Raw genomic sequence first — 18,345 nt, 5'->3', positions numbered from 1 at the left:
TCACCACTGACACCGAGACATTTGTCGTAGGGTGCAATCAGTGTGAACAAACCACTCTGGTAAAACTCGGTGCCCTGCAGCCTGAGGCATGGCGTCTTCACCATACACGATCTGTAGGCGTGTGTGGATGACGGACACGCTAGTCCCACGTGTCCTTTCATACCGTATAACACCATGCACTTCCATTGGCGACCACGTTGTCAGCACACGTTTGTCTGGCATCGTGATTTGTACTCGAATAACCTCGGACAAGCCGGTCTGCTGCTACTCTCTCTTCTTCGGCGCTCTACGCATGTGCGTCATTCCTCCTCCTCTGACGCTCCTTCCGTCGCTGAACCAGCAACGGGCTTGCATTATTATGGCGATTGTTTGTCTCACCTGGTGTACCATCTTCTCTTTAAAAAAAATGACGAGACTTACTTTCGGCATGTCCCTCGTAGATAGCATTAATCATTATGCTGAGAGCTGGCGCAGCGTAACGGCCCGTTGGTCTCGGGGTATGATTCTCGTTTTGAGTGCGAAGTCCCGGGCTAGAATGCCAGACGGGCCCCATTTATTTTTGTCATATCGATGACCTTAAATCAAATAGGAAATAATTATTTGTGTTTAACCTGTATAGTAAACGTTAATGTAGTCCTAGGGACGCTGCTATGGAGCACTTCTGAATAATTTTTACTAACTATACAATCGTTTCAACGTGGAACCTAAACTGAATGACATGGAAGTTTTTTTCCCCACTTCTAATGAAATGCGTTGGCTGTGGTTGGGTTTCTGTTATGAAGCCTTTTGGTCGACAAAAGAACGCCCCACCAAAAGCAGCTGTGACGGCCCACCTAAGCATATTTATATATAACAATATATTTTACTTGTGTATATTTGAGGATACAAGTCACAATGTTTCCTAAGCACGTAACACCTGGAATAGTTGGTGCGGAAGCGTTCTGATCAACTTGCTCCTTGAAAAAGAAAATACAATAGTGTTTGCGTTCATAGCTTAGTAAACTGAGTCAGTGCTGCAACTTCGTTAAAAGCTTTCCGTATAATCTTTAATTCTTGTTCAGGAAGCATGCTGCTCCTTGTTTTTTATTTTTTTACTTGATATTATTGGACAGGACTAATTCATACAAATTTATCTTTCAAAGTACTAATGTGGCTCCGACTAGGAAAACGTCCAATACATGGTAGTTCTCTATTCTCATTGTGCTTACGCAAATCACGCTTAAGCAAAATATGGCAGCCACGACAAGTTTTCGGATCCGCGGTCACTTCCGGCATATACAGACCTCAAAAGGACCGCCTTCTAAGTTCGTGTTTGTCAATCAGAGGGAATCGTCGCTGGGGTGCAGACTTGAACACCACTTATTGCCGGTATTCAGCCATTTGTATGCATGAAAGATAATGGCGGCTTGCAGTCCAAAGTTGCGGAAGACGAACCTAACGTTCGACACTTCGGAAGATTCGCAAGATTTTGCTACACCAGAATGAGGGCCCCAATAAGAATAGATACATTGAAATTGGTGACACCACACGAACGTTCCGTCGCTGGGGCTCTCCCGCGAAATTCATGAACTGGAAGCTTAGACTTCTTTGTCTTTTCCATTATTCGACCTCCTACGTCAAATTAACCAAAAACACCATTTAAATATATTTTATGAGTCGAAATCTTAAAAAGTGTTCTTTATGTGTCCCTTTAACGCACATGTGTCCACTTCAAAGCGATTGTTCTGCATTATTGGGGCATCGGGGGAGTAAAAGTAACTTCTCTCGCACCTCGGTATACTCACTTCTTTTGTTTCTTTTACTCCGTCAGGCAGAAATAAATTCATATCTTTATCTGAGGCATACGCCACAACACGGAGCAAAGCTTCATACTTTGCCCTCCTTTAATTATCAGCATGGTGCATGTCACCGACTTGAGCATGGAGGAGCGGGCAGCGAAACACGAAAGGGAAAACAACACTGCTGGCAGTAGTAATTATGCGCGCAGGGCTGTGTCGGTCCACGATTCCGTCGATCAGAAAGTGGAACGAGCGCGCGGCAGAACTGGGGGCGTACTATATAGTTCCACCATTGCACGGCACTGCAGTCTGTCGGTGAGGCAGCCACTCTTCTTTCTTCGACGACAGTTCGTCGCTCCGGGTCGTCACTGCTGACGCCAACGCCAGTTCTTCAGTTCGGGCACGGCAATGGTAGGCTGTCCCCATCCGTTCTTGTTTCCAGCGCTAACTTGGAACACGTACTCTCTGCAGTGGAATAAATGACAATGTAATTACATGTGTTGTGTGTTTTGGCTACTCAAAATATCTGTCTTTATATATGCGAATGTGTACCGAACTCATGCACAAAACTTTGCGATTCATTTACTGTTAGACTGTATAGTTTTTATTCATCTGGTGTTCTACTGAGTGCCATATTTTGTGGCATTAGTCTCCCTTTTTGCGCATATTTGTTTCCTTTGCTAAGTGACAAGGAGTAGCCGGTGCCGCCACAAGCACACCAACCTCTCCTAATATTAATTTCAATGAAAAAAAATAACAGAACGTGGTGGCAGCATTCGTAACAACTAATTTTACCATCATTGTAGAGTTTCGTCTAATTATGTAAGCCATCCTCGCGTTTGTCGACAGACGCGGCCACTTACAAAATTTGGTGTAAAGACATAAGAATTCTTCCATCCTGGCGCATGCATGCGCCATAGTTATGGCCATCGAGCCACGCATCTGCCCCTTCGTGTGTTTGCTTTAAGTCAAACGTAACGACCTGCATGGAAGCTACATTTCTTAAAGCAAACCAAGTGGTAGGAAATTCTTTTTGCAGGTCAACGAGTATTTGTTCATCTCGTGTTTAAGTGGAAATTTCGAGAAGTCTCGTACTGCCTGGTGAAGTAGGTTAAGTCCCGTTGGGTGGAAGCATAGTTAGGTTGCTTCCAGAGTTAGTAACTCCCGAAAATTGAGTTAAATTTGGGAGAAGTAGTTCGTTTCGTATAGAGGTATTGCCAGTACTCCGTGGTATTTAAGCTGCAAGAATGCAGAAAGACAGTTGACATAAATATCTAGAGAGCTTATTACTCTGCAATTTAGAGTTAAGATACGTTCTAGACGGTGCAATAAGGTGCCCAACAGCGCGCCCAAGCAGCTGCGTACTGCTCGGCTGAGCCTGTGGCAGTATTGCGCTGCCTCATAGTTTTCGTAATTACTACCTTGCTTTCCTGCTTAGCGTTGTCGCCCGCTTCAATTTTCGGAGAAAATCTTTTATGTTACGGTTCTGAGAACGTCGTGATATTCAAATCCCCAAGAGTTACGTATCTGCCAGGAAAGATTACAAAGAAAAAAGAGGAAGACGGAAATGAAGGCGACGCCTTAATAATGCACTAAGCTTATTTTGCTACCCACTAGAGAGCTCGAAGGAAATTTATTTATTTATTTATTTATTTATTTATTTATTTATTTATTTATTTATTTATTTATTTATTTATTTATTTATTTATTTTCAATAGTGCTGCTCTCAGCTGAGAGCATAGCAGGAGGGCAATACAATATGTGAAACATTTACAAAACAATCAAACATGTAGACAAATGTGGGAAATAAGAGGTTACAGTAATGCATTACAACACATACTGATTACATGAATACAGACAGGGAACATCACTCTAGTGTTAATAAAGTTTAACAATATTGATACCTTAATTCAACAGTTTCAAAAAAAGTAATTCTAGTTTTTGTTGCCTTCAATTTTATTAGCGATTTCCGAGAACGATTTGGTGTTTGTGGTCGATGGGTGCAGTTGGTTCTATGGTAAACGGAAAGAACGAATGTTTAAATGTTTCAATACTGTAGGAATATTCAATTAGTTTGTTTGCATGGCTTTCACGTGCAGGTCGCATGTCGGAAAATGTAGTGTATTGCAGGCACGTACCCAGGATTTTTTTTCAAGGGGGGGGGGGGGGGTCACCACCTCCATCATCATCATCATCATCATCAGCCTGTTCTTTGTCCACAGCAGGACGAAGGCCTCTCCCTGCGATCTCCAATTACCCCTGTCCTGCGCCAACCGATTCCAACTAGCGCCCGCGAATTTCCTAATTTCATCGCTCCACCTAGTGTTTTGTCGTCCTCGATTGCGTTTCCCTTCTCTTGGTAGCCATTCTGTAACCCTAATGGTCCAACGGTTATCTAACCGGCGCATTACATGACCTGCCCAGCTACATTTCTTCCGCTTGATGTCAATTAGAATATCGTCTATACCCGTACGCTCTCTGATCCAAACCGCTCTCTTTCTCTCTCAACGTAATGCCTAGCAATCTTCGTTCGATCGCTCTTTGCGCGGTCCTTGACTTGCTCTGAAGTCTCTGCCCCATATGTCAGCACTGGCAAAATGCACTGATTGCACACCTTACCTTTCAATAATAATGGTAAGCTTCCAGTCAGGAGCTGGCAATGTCTGCCGTATGCGATCCAACCTATTTCTATTCTTCTGTGAATTTCCTTCTCATGATCAGGGTTCCCTGTGATTAATTGACCTAGGTAAACGGACTCCTTCACAGTCTCTAGTGGCCGACTGGCGATCCTGATCTCTTGTTCCTTTGCCCGGCTATTTATCATTATCTTAATCTTCTGCATATTTATATTCAACCCCACTCTTACTCTCTTTGTTAAGGTCGCCAATCATTTGTTGTAACTCGTCTGCATTGTTGTTGAATAGAACAATGTCATCGGCAAACCGAAGGTTGCTGAGATATTTGCCGTCGATCTTCACTCCTAAGTCTCTCCAGTTTAATAGCTTGAATTCTAAGCACGCAGTGAATAGCTTTGGAGAAATTGTGTCTCCCTGTCTGACCCCTTTCTCTATAGGTATCTCCCTGGTTTTCTTTTGTAGAATTAAGGTAGCTGTAGAACCTCTGTAGATATTCTTACGCGAAGGACGAGTCAGTAAAACGAGAAACTATTTACAGATTATATTTACAACAACGGTTGCAGCGCTGACCGGTTAGATTCACAGCGCGAGCCCAGTTCGTTCTTCTTCCTCTTTTCTGGAGTGGTGGCGCCTACGCGCCTCGTTCAAACAAACAAATACCACACGCATGTAGCAATATTTTCCAAGCTTTTTACGTAAGCGTTCTGTACTCCTTGATTACGTAGTGCCTCTACGATTGCTGGTATCTCTACTGAATCAAATGACTTTTCGTAATCTATATAAGCCACATAGAGAGGCTTATTGTACTCTGCAGATTTCGCGATAACCTGATTGATGACATGAATGTGATCCATTGTAAAGTATCTCTTCCTGAAGCCAGCCTGTTCCCTTGGTTGACAAAATCCAGTCTTGCCCTTATTCTATTGGAGATTATTTTGGTAAATATTTTATATAATACTGGGAGCAAGCTAATGGTCCCATAATCTTTCAATTCTTTAACGCCTCCTTTGTAGATTAATAGAATGTCTGCATTCTTCCAGTTTTCTGGGACCCTTGCAGTCGATAGACACTTCGTATAAAGAGCCGCCAGTTTTCCAAGCATTATGTCTCCTCCATCTTTGATTAAATCGACTGTTATTCCACCTTCTCCTCCCGCTCTTCATCTTTTCATGTCTTGCAGGGCCCTTCTGACCTCATCGCTAGTTATAGGAGAGTTTCTGTATCCTGTTCATTACTGTGTCTAAGTGAGGTATCGTGACTCCTCTGGGTACTGTATACAGGTCAGCTTAGAATTTTTCCGCTGCTTTTACTATATCTTCGAGATTGCTGATGATATTATCCTTCTTATCTTTTAGTGCATACATCATGGTTTGTCCTATGCCAGTTTTCTTTTTTACTGATTTCAGGCTGCGTTCATTTTTTACGGTTTCTTCAGTCTTTCTCATGTTCTAGTTTCGAATATCAGTTATTTTCGCCTTGTTGATCAGTTTTGACAGTTCCGCGAATTGCGTAACGCTGTGGCCGCCAGTCCCATACAACCGCGTAGAGCGCAGGACTCTGCGATTCTAGACGTACTGCGCTCACCGCGAAAGGTTAGAAAAACACCCACATAAGCACAGCAGAGAAGCGGCTACGTGAGGCGGTTCGACCGATAGCTGTAGAAGCGTCATTCAAAACAAGCAATTGTTCTCCACTTCCGGCGGCGTTTTCTCTATTTCCTTTTTAAATAAAAAGATGTTGATCCATAAATATTCTCATTAACAACGGTTAACTCTTTTATTATTCGCTTTTGCTCGCAGTTTGGTTGTTGCCTTGGCTCTCTCCCTTAGTAGATCGCTTAATTTCTCAACTCCTAGCGATTTTTGTTTCCAGTTGCCAATTTTGCACGAAAAGTGCTATACAATTAGGGAAAAACAGACGAGGTAACGGGTGACAGTCATCTTGCTTATGGGTCTAAGGGTTATTGCAGGGTTTCATGATGGACGCTCTTTCACATTATTTTATTTCCCACCTTATCTAACCCATATCACGTGTATATGGTTCCGGGCAGCACTTCCGGCGCATCTGCCAGCGTCGCGGCGAGCCGTAACTCAAGGAAATAATGAAGCAAAGGGATAAGTTAAACGCAACTGGCGTTTTCTCCGGCCGCAACTCGTTCCATGAGAGTACAGACCAGCTGAGTAACAGCCACATTTCTCTCCTGGTCCCAGGGGTATGCCACTTGATTGCGGGGGGGAGCCCGGGCCCCCCCTTGGGTACGTGCCTGGTGTATTGGGACGCGTCTACCTTGAGATTGTTGTGAAGTATCTGGAATAAAAGTTTGAGGCGGGCTTCTTTCGCTCTATCGGCTAGCGTTTCTAGATTAGATGCGGTGAGAGGGTGAATCTGTGCGCCTGTACCTGTTATGTACAAATCTTATGGCTTTTCCTTGCATTGCCTCCAGTTTTCTTAATTTAGTCATTGCATGCGGAAACCAAACCACGTTGGCATATTATAAAATTGGGATTATGAATGTCTTATAGGCGAGCAGTTTAACTGGAGTAGGCGCTAGTTTTAGGCACCTTTTAAGAAAAAAGTAACTTACGTATAGTGCTGCTGCGGTAATGTTATCGATGTGCGGGGTCCACTTAAGGTCTGCGGTAAGTGTCACACCTAAATATTTATGTTTAATAACATTAGTCAGCACGGTCCCATTGAATGTATAAGCGAAGTTAGAAGGATCTTTTTTTTTTAGTGATGGTAATTACGGCGGATTTATTTACGTTAATTGTCATAGAAGCAAAACGTAGGAACACAGCCATTTGTGGCACGATTCGCTTTCACCATCAGTAGAATTGGATTGGACAAACTTTAATAAAGGTCCTACAGGATGCACGTCAGCGCGCAGTGGGCGTCTCCCACCATCAGTAGAACTCCCTTGAAATTCACCGGGCTAAGGATCCATTTTCGTCAATGGATTAAGTTACGGGTTGTGTGTTGGTACATATACACAAGCACACATACGATGCCCTCTGTACTGTCGACTCGAGTCACGGGAAAATTAGCCCTTGAAGCTGAACTCACGTCTGTGGCTTGAGTCCGAAAATATCGCAGAGGCATATTCGCGACGTGGTTTTGTCACGCCACTGCTTGGAGGGCACCTCACGGCACTGGATGCGGTAACCTGTGATGGGCGAGCCGCCGTTGTAGATCGGCTTGGTCCACACCAGTGTCACTGACGTCGGCCCGGTCTCTGTCACCACGGGGTCCAAGGGAGGCCCAGGGACGGCTGTCGTAACGAAAGTATTACGTGCAATGCCGACCCTATCCGGGGGTCGCTTACTACGACAACAACGAGATCAGATATTGAACTGCTGGAACAACGTTGCGGAAACACACACACGCGCACACACATATATATATATATATATATATATATATATATATATATATATATATATATATATATATATATATAAAGATAGTTCTAAGCATGACAGACGTTCACCGGACAATGGAGGCTTGGGTGTATCAACAGTGACGGAGAAAGCAATGTCGCTAGAGCCAACATTTCGACAAGGGAACGTTTTTTCGTCAAAGTAGCAACTGTTTTTGCTGTCGTGATATTTTGAAGCAACTGCTGCCCTTACGAAGACAACTCTCCTTTTCGAAATATTTGCTCCAGCGACATTCCTTGTTCCACCACTATTCAACGAGCATTACACTTCCGTGCATGCGCAACTACACTACACGTGAACACAAAGAAATGTTGATTTATTTTTTTTTCTTTACTTTTTAGCCGAACAGGCATTCACACTATAGCATCGAACAGAATTGCCGACAGGCAAACGCCATTCATCGGTCAGCAGCCGTCTGGTATTGAAGACCGTAAGTTTAACGCCTCGTACATGCATACTTACAAAATGGCTCGCGAGTTGTGCGTGGGACGTCTTCTAAGTAATTGAGACCCAGCATTCCATACGTCTTGAAGTGGCGTCTCGGCCTGAGAGAAAGCGACGCAGATTTGAGAGCTCTTTGTGATATACTTGTTGTGCACAAAGGAATTTCATATTGTTAGCACGTAAAGTAAGTTCATGTTTCAAGCACCCCCGTTGAATGGAATATGGATGTTTCCATATTCCAATTGAATGGAGTATGGAATATGGAATATGAATCTGGATGTTTTGTTGAAGAAGGGATGTTTAGTTGTGTTAGTGTAACTAAACTCCAAGCCACTAGACAAATACGGTACATACTATACATAGGTAAAGTGAGAGACATCTGCGAAGCCTGGAGAGAAAAAGCCGCACATTGCTGAAATATCACGCAAGAATGGTGTAGGTGCAGACGCTTTCTCCAGTATGTGCGTGCAAACATTCAGAATTAGAGAGTTTTAGCTGAACGTTTACTGTTCCTTTCGCTCGAACCGGCATATGCTAGCAAAGTCGCATAGCAGGAATGCTATATAGTGCGCTTGCGCACAACACTCGTGCCGGCGGCGGAGAACACGCCCACTTGTTCTTTTTTTTGGTCGTTTATCAGCCTGTCGCTCGTGACTCGGCAATACGCGCTCATCATATACGAAATCTAAATAGGTCCCTGTGGTGTCTCACCGTGTCAAATCTCCCGCATTACGTATGAGCGCATTTGTTTCTAACATTTAGTTAGCAAGAAGCAGTGTCCTATTCACCGGCAATTCGACGCTGCAATTCTTGCTGCGGCGATGACAAAGACATGCACCTGGAAACTCTTTATGACGAAAAAAAGATACAGGCTTAGAAACAACGAAAGCTGAGTTTTAATGTCAAAGCTGAGGAGACGCGAATACTTTTGATCGGGTCTAAAGGCAACGCGTGGTCTTTGAGACCAGTGTACGAAAAGAGAAACACTAAAGTAGAGGAATAAATAGATATTTGTGCGACAGGGGCAACATTGTAAATACTATCAACTTCAGAAATGCCCAGAAGGAAAGTACAAAAATTTACCCATATATTCGTCATACAGGCTGATCATTTTTAGGCCTTCCTGAATTTTTTAATATTGCCTGTTGCAGATGACATAATTCTAGTTCTTGAGCTGGATTATTCAGAGGCGGAGATTACTTGCACTCGAAAACGAAACACATATTCCACTTTAAAAAAAAAACTCTAATTATGATATTAATTAATTAATTTACGGCACATTTTGCAATTTACGAATTGCAGCAGTAAGCTTACAATGCGTATCCGCTTGAAATTTATTTCCAGAATAACACCAGTTTGAAGATACGCTAAATCAAACCTGCCGTAAGAATGCACGGTTGTTTCATTTACTTCTTTAACAAAACGCTCTTTTATCCATTGAAGCGCGAAAGTAACTGGAACGTCCATGCATTTCATCCCACACATTGGGAATTATTATTTCGAAATTGGTGTGTTCCTGGAAATTAATTTCAGATAGATACGTCTTGCAAGCTCACCGGCTACAATTCGCAAATTTCAATATGTGCCGTAAGCTAATTAATTAAAACACCCATTACTGATTTTCTGTAAATTAGATATGTGTTTCGAGTTCTCGTGCCAGTGATGTTAACTTCTTTGAATAAAATAGCTCAAGGACAATAATTATGTTATCAACAACATGCAATTTTTAAGGATTCTGGAAAACTTAAAAATGACCATCCCGTAAGTAGAATTGCGACTAGGGCAAAGCTATAGATAAGGAAAGCCTATCTTTCTTCTGATCTTATTCGCAACTTTCAGCAAATCATGCACCGCGCTGTAATAAAATTGTGACAGATAGTTTCCACGGACATTGAGAAGCCTTCAGAAAGGAAATTCACTGATGGTTACGATACTTCCAAATGCGAGATTTGAGAGCAGCTCTATACTGACACAAAGAATTTGAGAGGGACATGTCCCAAAGTCGGCAATTGTCGAAAATCTTATCTGCGGGTCAAGCGCGTTGGCTTTTATACATGACTGTCGAAAGTTCCAGCGTAAACGCTGGTGCAGTTTGGCTTCAAGAAAGTACCACACCATACGCGTCGCGCATACAATCAGATTACAAAACAATCGCAGAACACGACAATCCAAACAAGCGCGAATGAGACCAAACCAAGCAAACCAAACAAGCGCAAGCGAGAGCTGACGCGAGCAGACGATAGTACGAAAGGAGCGGTCCAGTTTCCAGCGCAAGTCACTGAGGGGGCTGCTCTCATTGGTCTCCACCACTCGCGGCTCGCATCTATCATCTACCGCTCCGCGTTCACTCTTTCATCTTTCGCTGTTGCACTCATTCGCTCGGTTACGCCGCCGACGCAGCCTACATCCGCCGGAGGAACGGGCCATTAAGAGCTGTGCTCTAAAAGCTGTCATTTAGCTCCCACGCCCATCTGTAATTCCCAAAAAGATTACAGGATGACCCCAAGAACTGTAGCGCGTACCTTCTTTGGGAGTCGGTCAATAATCGAGCAGGGCGAGCAAGAATTTCAGGCGTCTTTTATTTAAATTAGAACTATGAAACTTTCAAAATTAAAGAAAAAAAGGTACGTTTGCAGTTCACTTACTTGTAGTACTCTTCCTTGTCTTCCTCAGGTGCCAGCTCGTACTGGCGCCTAGAAATCGTCGATGCTTGCTCAGCGGCTGCTTCTGACTCTGGTGTAAAAAAAAAAAAAAAAACAGGAAACGTGAATGCGTTGAAAGATAAATGTCAAGAAAGATCATCTGACAGGAAATATGGGGGCGTTTTGTTCTGTGGCACAAGAGCTTGAATTACGTTGTTCGCGCTGTTTCAGAGACTTCGACTGCGGATATAACCTCTAAACAAGTCATATGGATGTTTCAAATACGCACCGTACGTCACTAGACGTGCGTTATTTCTGTAAAAGGTTGTGAAAAGACCGTGTGAGTGACCAGATCTGTCATCGAAGGCTCCTCCAGTCCCTCCCCCCCCCCCCCCCTTCTTTTTTTTTTGCATGCCATTCACACCGAAGTCGACGAGAAAAGCGAGAAGCGTTTCCCAAATCAATTTACAAGGCTTTCTACTTATTAAAAAAAATACCTTTACAGAAACAGGAGTACGTGTCCCCGTGTCAGTAACATTTGCGCAAGCACATTCGTCGAAGGTGCCGACAAGTACTGATTGCTTCATGTTTGCTCGAAATATCGATGCTATCACGCTGCCAGCGCAAGTTTATTTGTGTTATTTTTGTGTACACGGCTGTACAATGTACATGGCTGCCAGTCAAATAATCTAAGGTTTCCTACACGACAGTGGAACCTGATGTAGAATATTGATCTAGCAGAGCCCAAACCTAACCACGCTTTTTGTTTTTAATCTGACAGCCACTATCTCGGTGAGCTCGTGAATCCTGCATGTTTTCGGATGGTGCAGGACTACCTCGCCTACTCGACATTTGTTGACAGGGTCCCGTGAAGACCGCGGCGATGTTGTGTAAGGCAATGCGCATGTGACATGACGTCCATTTTTTTTTCAATCTTTCCTCTTGCTGCACCATAGCCTATATCGGACGTTTCAGCGAACACTTTCAGAATTAAAAAAAAAAAATTGCCTGTGGCTGATAGCACAATACTAGTCCATGAGCGGGTCTACTCAAAGAGGAGGACATTGCTTGAAAAGAAAATTAAAAGGCATAATCAAGTAATTAATAAAGATACACTAATTACGTTTTAACAAATTACCTTATGGCACATATTTCAATTTACAAATTCTAGCCGGGCAGTTCGCAAGGAGGATGCACTTGGAACGAATTCTCAGGATGAAATCAGTTTCAAGATATTAATTGTGGTGTTAGGCTGCTGAGCACGAGGTCGCGGGATCGAATCCCGCCCACAGCGGCCGCATTTCGATGGGGGCGAAATGCGAAAACACCCGTGTACTTAGATTTAGGTGCACGTTAAAGAACCCCAGGTGGTCCAAATTTCCGCAGTCCTCCACTACGGCGTGCCTCATAATCAGAAAGTGGTTTAGGCACGTAAAATCCCATAATTTAATTTTTTTAAAGATATTAATTCCCGAGCTTTCCGGAGAAGTGCGTTGGCGTTCCAGTTACTTTTGTGCTTCAACGCATAAAACGACATTTCGTTGAGAGAGTAAGTGGAACGACAGTAGTGGCGCAGCCAGAAATTTCGTCCGGTGGGGGGCTCACTATGAAGCTTGGCCTCCTCCTCATAGAACTTGTCGAAGGATCAACTGCATTAATAACTGCATTGTCATTGCCAAAGATGCTGCAAATGAAAAAAACGCTACGCACTGTCAAGACAACTAAAATATGCATTCTTTTTCATAAAAGAATATACTCGTATGGTGTCAAAAATTGTGCCCGAAATAACTGATATCAATCCTTCCATGTTTTCTCTCTATTTAATACGTAAATAAAATATCATACGAACTGTAGAACTAAGCTTGAAACCAGCAAAGCACTGCATGCCGCTGAAGTTGAGGACATATATTTTAATAAAACCTTGTTAACCTCCCTGCCTTTTTCTCATTTGCATCTCTCTCTCTCTGTCGTTCAAGAACCTTCTTTACATTTTTGTACATATGCAACGACCAGGGAAAAATCTCAATGACGCTGTCCTTTGTTAGAATGTTTTGCGCAGAAGCAGCTGTCACCGGTCGCGTATTGGGAGTAATTGCACGGAAATTATAACCGCAACAGAGAGCACACATAGAAAGCAGGAGTTCTGCAAGATATACGTGGGCGAGTCAAATGAAAGTGAGCCAATGCGAAAGTATGACAAATGGGGTACTTTATGAGCATTTAGACATTTGTCCCACTGACTAAAGAGTCGCGTGATTCCCGTCTCATAAAACTCCTTGGGTTGCTGCTTCAAAAAGTCTGTAACTGACTCTTTCATGTCATCGTTCGACACGAATCTGGTTCCCTTGGGCTGTTTTTTCTTCTTTTTAAATGCTTCAAAATGTGAAAGTCGCAAGGAGACAGATCTGGACTGTATGGCGAATGATGGCGGATGTTGCAGCGTTTCCCACTTGAACTTTGCCAATTTTGTATTAACCACATCAGGGACACGGGGACGGGTATTGTCGTGAAACGAGATGACCCCATTCCTCAATTTTTACGTCGTTTGTTCCTGATTGCGACACGCAGACGATCTGACATTTCACAATATCGGAAACGATTGATAGTCTCTTCAGGTTTAGCAAATTCGGTCGTCAATAATGGCCCCTGAGGATCGAAAAAAATAATGTCAACGCCTGTCCGGCAGAAATGACGGCCTTTGCTTTCCCTGGAGGCTGTGAATTCAACTGTTTCCACTGTAAGCTTTGCCGTCGTGTTTCAGGCTCGTAGTAGTGGCACCATGATCTGTCCCCGGTGACAATTGCAGATAAGTAGTCGCCTTCATTGTGACACCGGATTAAATGAGTCAAGGCAGCGCCGAAATTCTCCGTCTTCTGGCGGTGGCTCCAAATGTTGGGCATCCATTGAGCACACAAGAGCCGATAATCGAGATGATAACGAATTATGGCGTTACCCGAACCGTGACTGATGCCCACATGCCCTGCCAATTCATCGATGCCTATCTTCTGTTCTTGTCTAATCAGCCTTTGCATTTGTGTCGGGGATGATTGGACGGTGGCTTTGGCCCGGTCTTGCATCATCTTTGCAACTTTCACGTCTTTCTTTGAACCGTTTGCTGCAACGCTTCATAGTGACCAATGAAATGCAGTGTTCAACGTACACAGCAGCCATACGGCGACTAATTTCCTTTTGGGAAGCATCTTCAGCTGTCAAAAACCTCACGACACCACGCTGTTCAACTTTCGGAGTGTTAATTATGTCAGGCAACAATGTTCAAGCCAGTGTATGAGAGCACTAAACAACTTTTATCCTGACACCTGCGTGTCACTTTTGTAAATGAGAGATGCCTGTGTGCTACGCGCAAGCCTCGCAGATAATGAACCGAACCATTTTAGCGTGGGGTGGGTTGGCTCAATTTCATTTGACTCGCCCTCGTGCATTACAAATGCGAAGATACAATGGAATATACAAATGCGAAGATACAGCTTGATAAAGGGCAAAAAAGTTTCACTGGAAACAAAGTTCACTGCACGTATACACAAAACCTCGCAACAAGACATTTAAATATAGGTATAAGTCTTCAATAAATCTACATATCTAAGAAAAAGTCATTGCAAATAATACATCAAACAAGGCAAATAAACATGATGCGCAACCACAGATTCGCAGATCACAGCACCTACTCCCTCCCCCTGATGTATCGCTCACGACAGAAGCGGCGTGCTTCGTCCCCGCTTTTCTCCCTTGCGCACGCAAGACTGAGCCACCTTCGTCGGTTTGCCCATGACCCCCCACCCCCTTACGCTTTCACTCACACATACAGCATACGGCACGCGATCACGATGTTATCGCCCTTGGACTATATACCTAACATGATGGCAACGGCGACGGCAGGAATGCGCCTGGATTGTCCATATAATTGCTATCGCAATAATATCATAAGAGTATCCAGCAACTGAAGCATCCCGTGGCCCATTACTTTCCGCAAAAGAAGTAACGAAATGGAATTTTCACCATGCGACAATTCGCTGCGCCGCAACGATGTCATTTTTCTTCTTTTTGTGGGGCCGCTGGCACCGAAAAGAAATAATGCAAAGGAAAACATGTTGGCCACAATCGAATGCCTACTTTGGGCACCTAGTGTGGCTACTGAAGGAATATCGAAGAAAGCGTGAGGCCCTTGGTCCACAGAGAAAGATACGCATGCTGCTCGGTATCCTACACCGGGGAGACAAAATTTTCCGGAAAGGTTGCGCTCAAGCGAACGCGTTGCGATCCGTCGAGTCCCCGCAGTGAGGGCGGCGAGCGCCCAGGCATTGTTTCTTTTTCTCGTCTGCTAGCCAGAGAGAGAGAAAGCAAGGACAGGAAAGGCAGAAAGGTCAACCAGAAGAGTATCCGGTTTGCTACCCTACACTGGGGGTGAAGGAAAGGGGAATAGAAAACGGAGAAAGGGAGAGAGTGAGCACTGAGTACGTGTGGGCGGGACACTATGCACAGGGACACTATAAACGGTCTCTTAAACCGGTGTACCTCAAGTATTGCAGTAATGCACGATTCGCTTTTCGTGCCAGTGACGGGTGGGGCCACGGTCCGAGTATCTTTGACTCGGTGAAAGGTCGTAAGTCTAGTCGGTGCAAAGTTTCCCGCAGAGGGAGGCGTTGTACATCGTAGCGGGGGCAGGTACACAATAGGTGCTCGATGGTCTCCTCGCACCCACAGGAATCGCCAGAAAGCGACCAAAACTCTGCCAGGCGAAAATCCACGCGGCCAGAGAAAAGCGAACGCGCACTGAAGTGCATCCGCGCGGTGGTCGGGGCAACGCAAGAAAAACGCATGCGCTCTGGCTGGCTGTGGCAGCCCGTGGGTAGCGAGAACAAGAAAATTGAAAAGGTTTAATGTGTCCTCACGAATAAAAGTCAAAGTAGAAAAATAAATAAGAACGTAGTTATCTCTCCTGGCTTTAGTGTCTTGACGTGGAAGCTTTGGCGCAGGTGAAAAAAAATGATGATATTCTTTTCTGTGACATGATGGCACAAATGAACCACCACAACGCTTCGTCTCATCGGATCTCGCTGCGTGCTTTGTCAACTTGCCTGATAGTGTGTTGGTTTGCCTTATCTCTTTGTATGGTCCGATGTAAGACTTTAGGAAAGCGAATGTACCTTTGGCACAAAATATTTATAACAACATTAAGACCACAAAGATCCGGAATTGAAAATCTAAAGCACGACTTTGGAAATGTCAATGCACCTTTCGCCTCAAAAGTTTATGAGAACTTTATACCTATAAAGTTTCAGAATTAAAATCCGTGCTCTCGTAGGTACCGCGGCCACCTCGAGGCCGCGGCCTCCTCGAGGCCGAGCCCCATGAAATCATCCATGCTAAACGGCGCACAAATCGGCTTCGTAAGGCAAACAAGAATAACCCAAAACCATCTACAACCTTGAAGTTAAAATCTGCAGTTATGCATTTCAAGCAGAAACTAAAAGATTCGAAACAATATTACTACAGTGTCACTCTTGCTAGCTTCCTAAAAAATAACCCACAATGATTCTGGAAACATCTTCGCAGTACCGAGCAGACAACAACCAAACTAACTGAAGAAGAAAAAAGCGCAACGGCAAACAAATATAACAATTTCTTCAAATCAGTCTTCACGGAAGACAATGGTACACTCCCCCCTCTTCCACCATCCTGTACGTCAGTGTTCGGTCGGTTAATGATAACGGACGCCGGAATCCACAATCGTCTCCTCAACATTGACCCTAAGAAATCAAACGGGCCTGACGAAATTCCAAACGAATTCCTCAAAAAATATGCTGAGTGGTGCAGTAGATATCTGGGACACATATTTCGTAAATCACTAGCAACTTCTAATCTACCACACGATTGGAAAAAGGCTAAAGTAATACCGATCCACAAGAAAGGAGACAAAAATAATGTTGCCAATTTCAGACCCATATCTCTCCCCAACACTTCATGCAAAATACTAGAACACATCATTCTAAAACACATGACAGTATTTCTAGAACGTGAAAACATCCTATCGCCTCACCAGCATGGTTTTCGATCTGGCTTATCAACCATCACTCAACTAACAGAGGTAGTTCATGACCTTGTTCTTAGTATTAATAATCGTTCTCAAATTGACATGATTTTACTTGACTTATCTAAAGCTTTTGATTGCGTGAGTCACACTAAGCTAATTGCAAAAGTGGAGCAAGCCATCGGGAAAGGAGAAGTTTCTGCTTGGATAATAGCTTTTCTAACACACCGCTCACAATTTGTTATCTTTGACCACATTCCATCTGATGTCGTTCCTGTCACATCTGGAGTACCAAAAGGCTCGGTACTCGGGCCGCTGTGATTTCTGATCTTTATTAACGATATAACCAATAATATAGGGTGCAAAATCAAACTCTTCGCGGATGATTGCGTCATATATAAAGAAATTAACAGCCATAACGACCATCTCGATCTTTCTGATTCCCTTAACACGCTAGCCGAGTGGTGCTCACAGTGGCAAATGTCTATTAACGTTAATAAATCAGTGGCACTAAGAGTAACAAGAAAAAAGCAACCCTCTCATTTCACCTATATCGTTAATGGCACGCCTCTTTCCATGGTTGAGCAACAGAAATATTTAGGGATAACGCTGATATCAAACCTCAATTATGAAACACACATAACTAATATTACAACTACTGCACTACGAAAGCTATTTTATCTAAAAAGACGCCTAAAGATCGCCCCAACGAACATTAAGCTTCTGGCCTACAAAACATTTGTGAAACCTATTTTAGAATACGCTAACACAATTTGGTTTCCTTACACAGCAACTAACATAGCTAAACTTGAAGCTGTACAAAGAAAAGCCGCAAGGTTCATTCATAGCAAATATCGTTCTACTGACTCACATTCACGTCTCTTAGCTTCCTCAGGCCTCAACACATTATCGATGAGAGCGAAACAAGGTCGACTAAAATTTCTGTTTCAAATGCTGCACCGTCAGTATAAAATTGATATCACCCGGTACATTTCATATTCGCAAGCTAGAATAACACGGCATCAACACGAACATACGCTAACCGAGTATTCCTTTTCTAATGACGCATTTAGGTACTCATTCTTCCCTCGAGTAGTCAGAGAATGGAATGAACTTAACTCGTCATTAACAGCGACAAATTCTTTATCCCTGTTCGTTTCACAACTGGAGCTCATCGCAAGATATTATTAACGACTTCTCATGTTTGTTCCCTATTCTCTTTATGTTAAACTAACAGTACTTAGAAAAAGAAAATGTATGCACTTGTTTGTTCCCAAATATTTCACGTTTTTGTTTTGACTATGATATGCCCCGGTTGTTGTTCATTTTATTCTGCTTTGTTTAGTGTTCTGTTGTATAGCT

The 18,345-nt window shown here is 43.4% G+C and overlaps 1 protein-coding gene across 1 annotated transcript in view; it reads right to left on the bottom strand.

The window, feature by feature from the left end:
* Window positions 1–1,865: 1,865 nt before the first annotated feature.
* Window positions 1,866–18,345, bottom strand: part of LOC126542332 (uncharacterized) — a 62,015-nt gene continuing 45,535 nt past the window's right edge. The window contains exons 16-19 of the mRNA XM_072286340.1: window positions 10,941–11,028; window positions 8,314–8,396; window positions 7,478–7,682; window positions 1,866–2,243 (exon numbers count right to left, since the gene is read on the bottom strand). Of these exons, the coding sequence (XP_072142441.1) occupies window positions 2,144–2,243; window positions 7,478–7,682; window positions 8,314–8,396; window positions 10,941–11,028 (476 nt within the window). The 3' untranslated portion in view covers window positions 1,866–2,143. The remainder of the gene's footprint in view (window positions 2,244–7,477; window positions 7,683–8,313; window positions 8,397–10,940; window positions 11,029–18,345) is intronic.

The sequence above is a fragment of the Dermacentor andersoni genome, chromosome 2, assembly GCF_023375885.2.
Source record: "Dermacentor andersoni chromosome 2, qqDerAnde1_hic_scaffold, whole genome shotgun sequence".
NCBI classification, from domain to species: Eukaryota; Metazoa; Arthropoda; class Arachnida; order Ixodida; family Ixodidae; genus Dermacentor; species Dermacentor andersoni.
The sequence above is the reverse complement of the archived record's forward strand: the minus strand, read 5'-3'. Positions and strand labels throughout refer to the sequence as shown.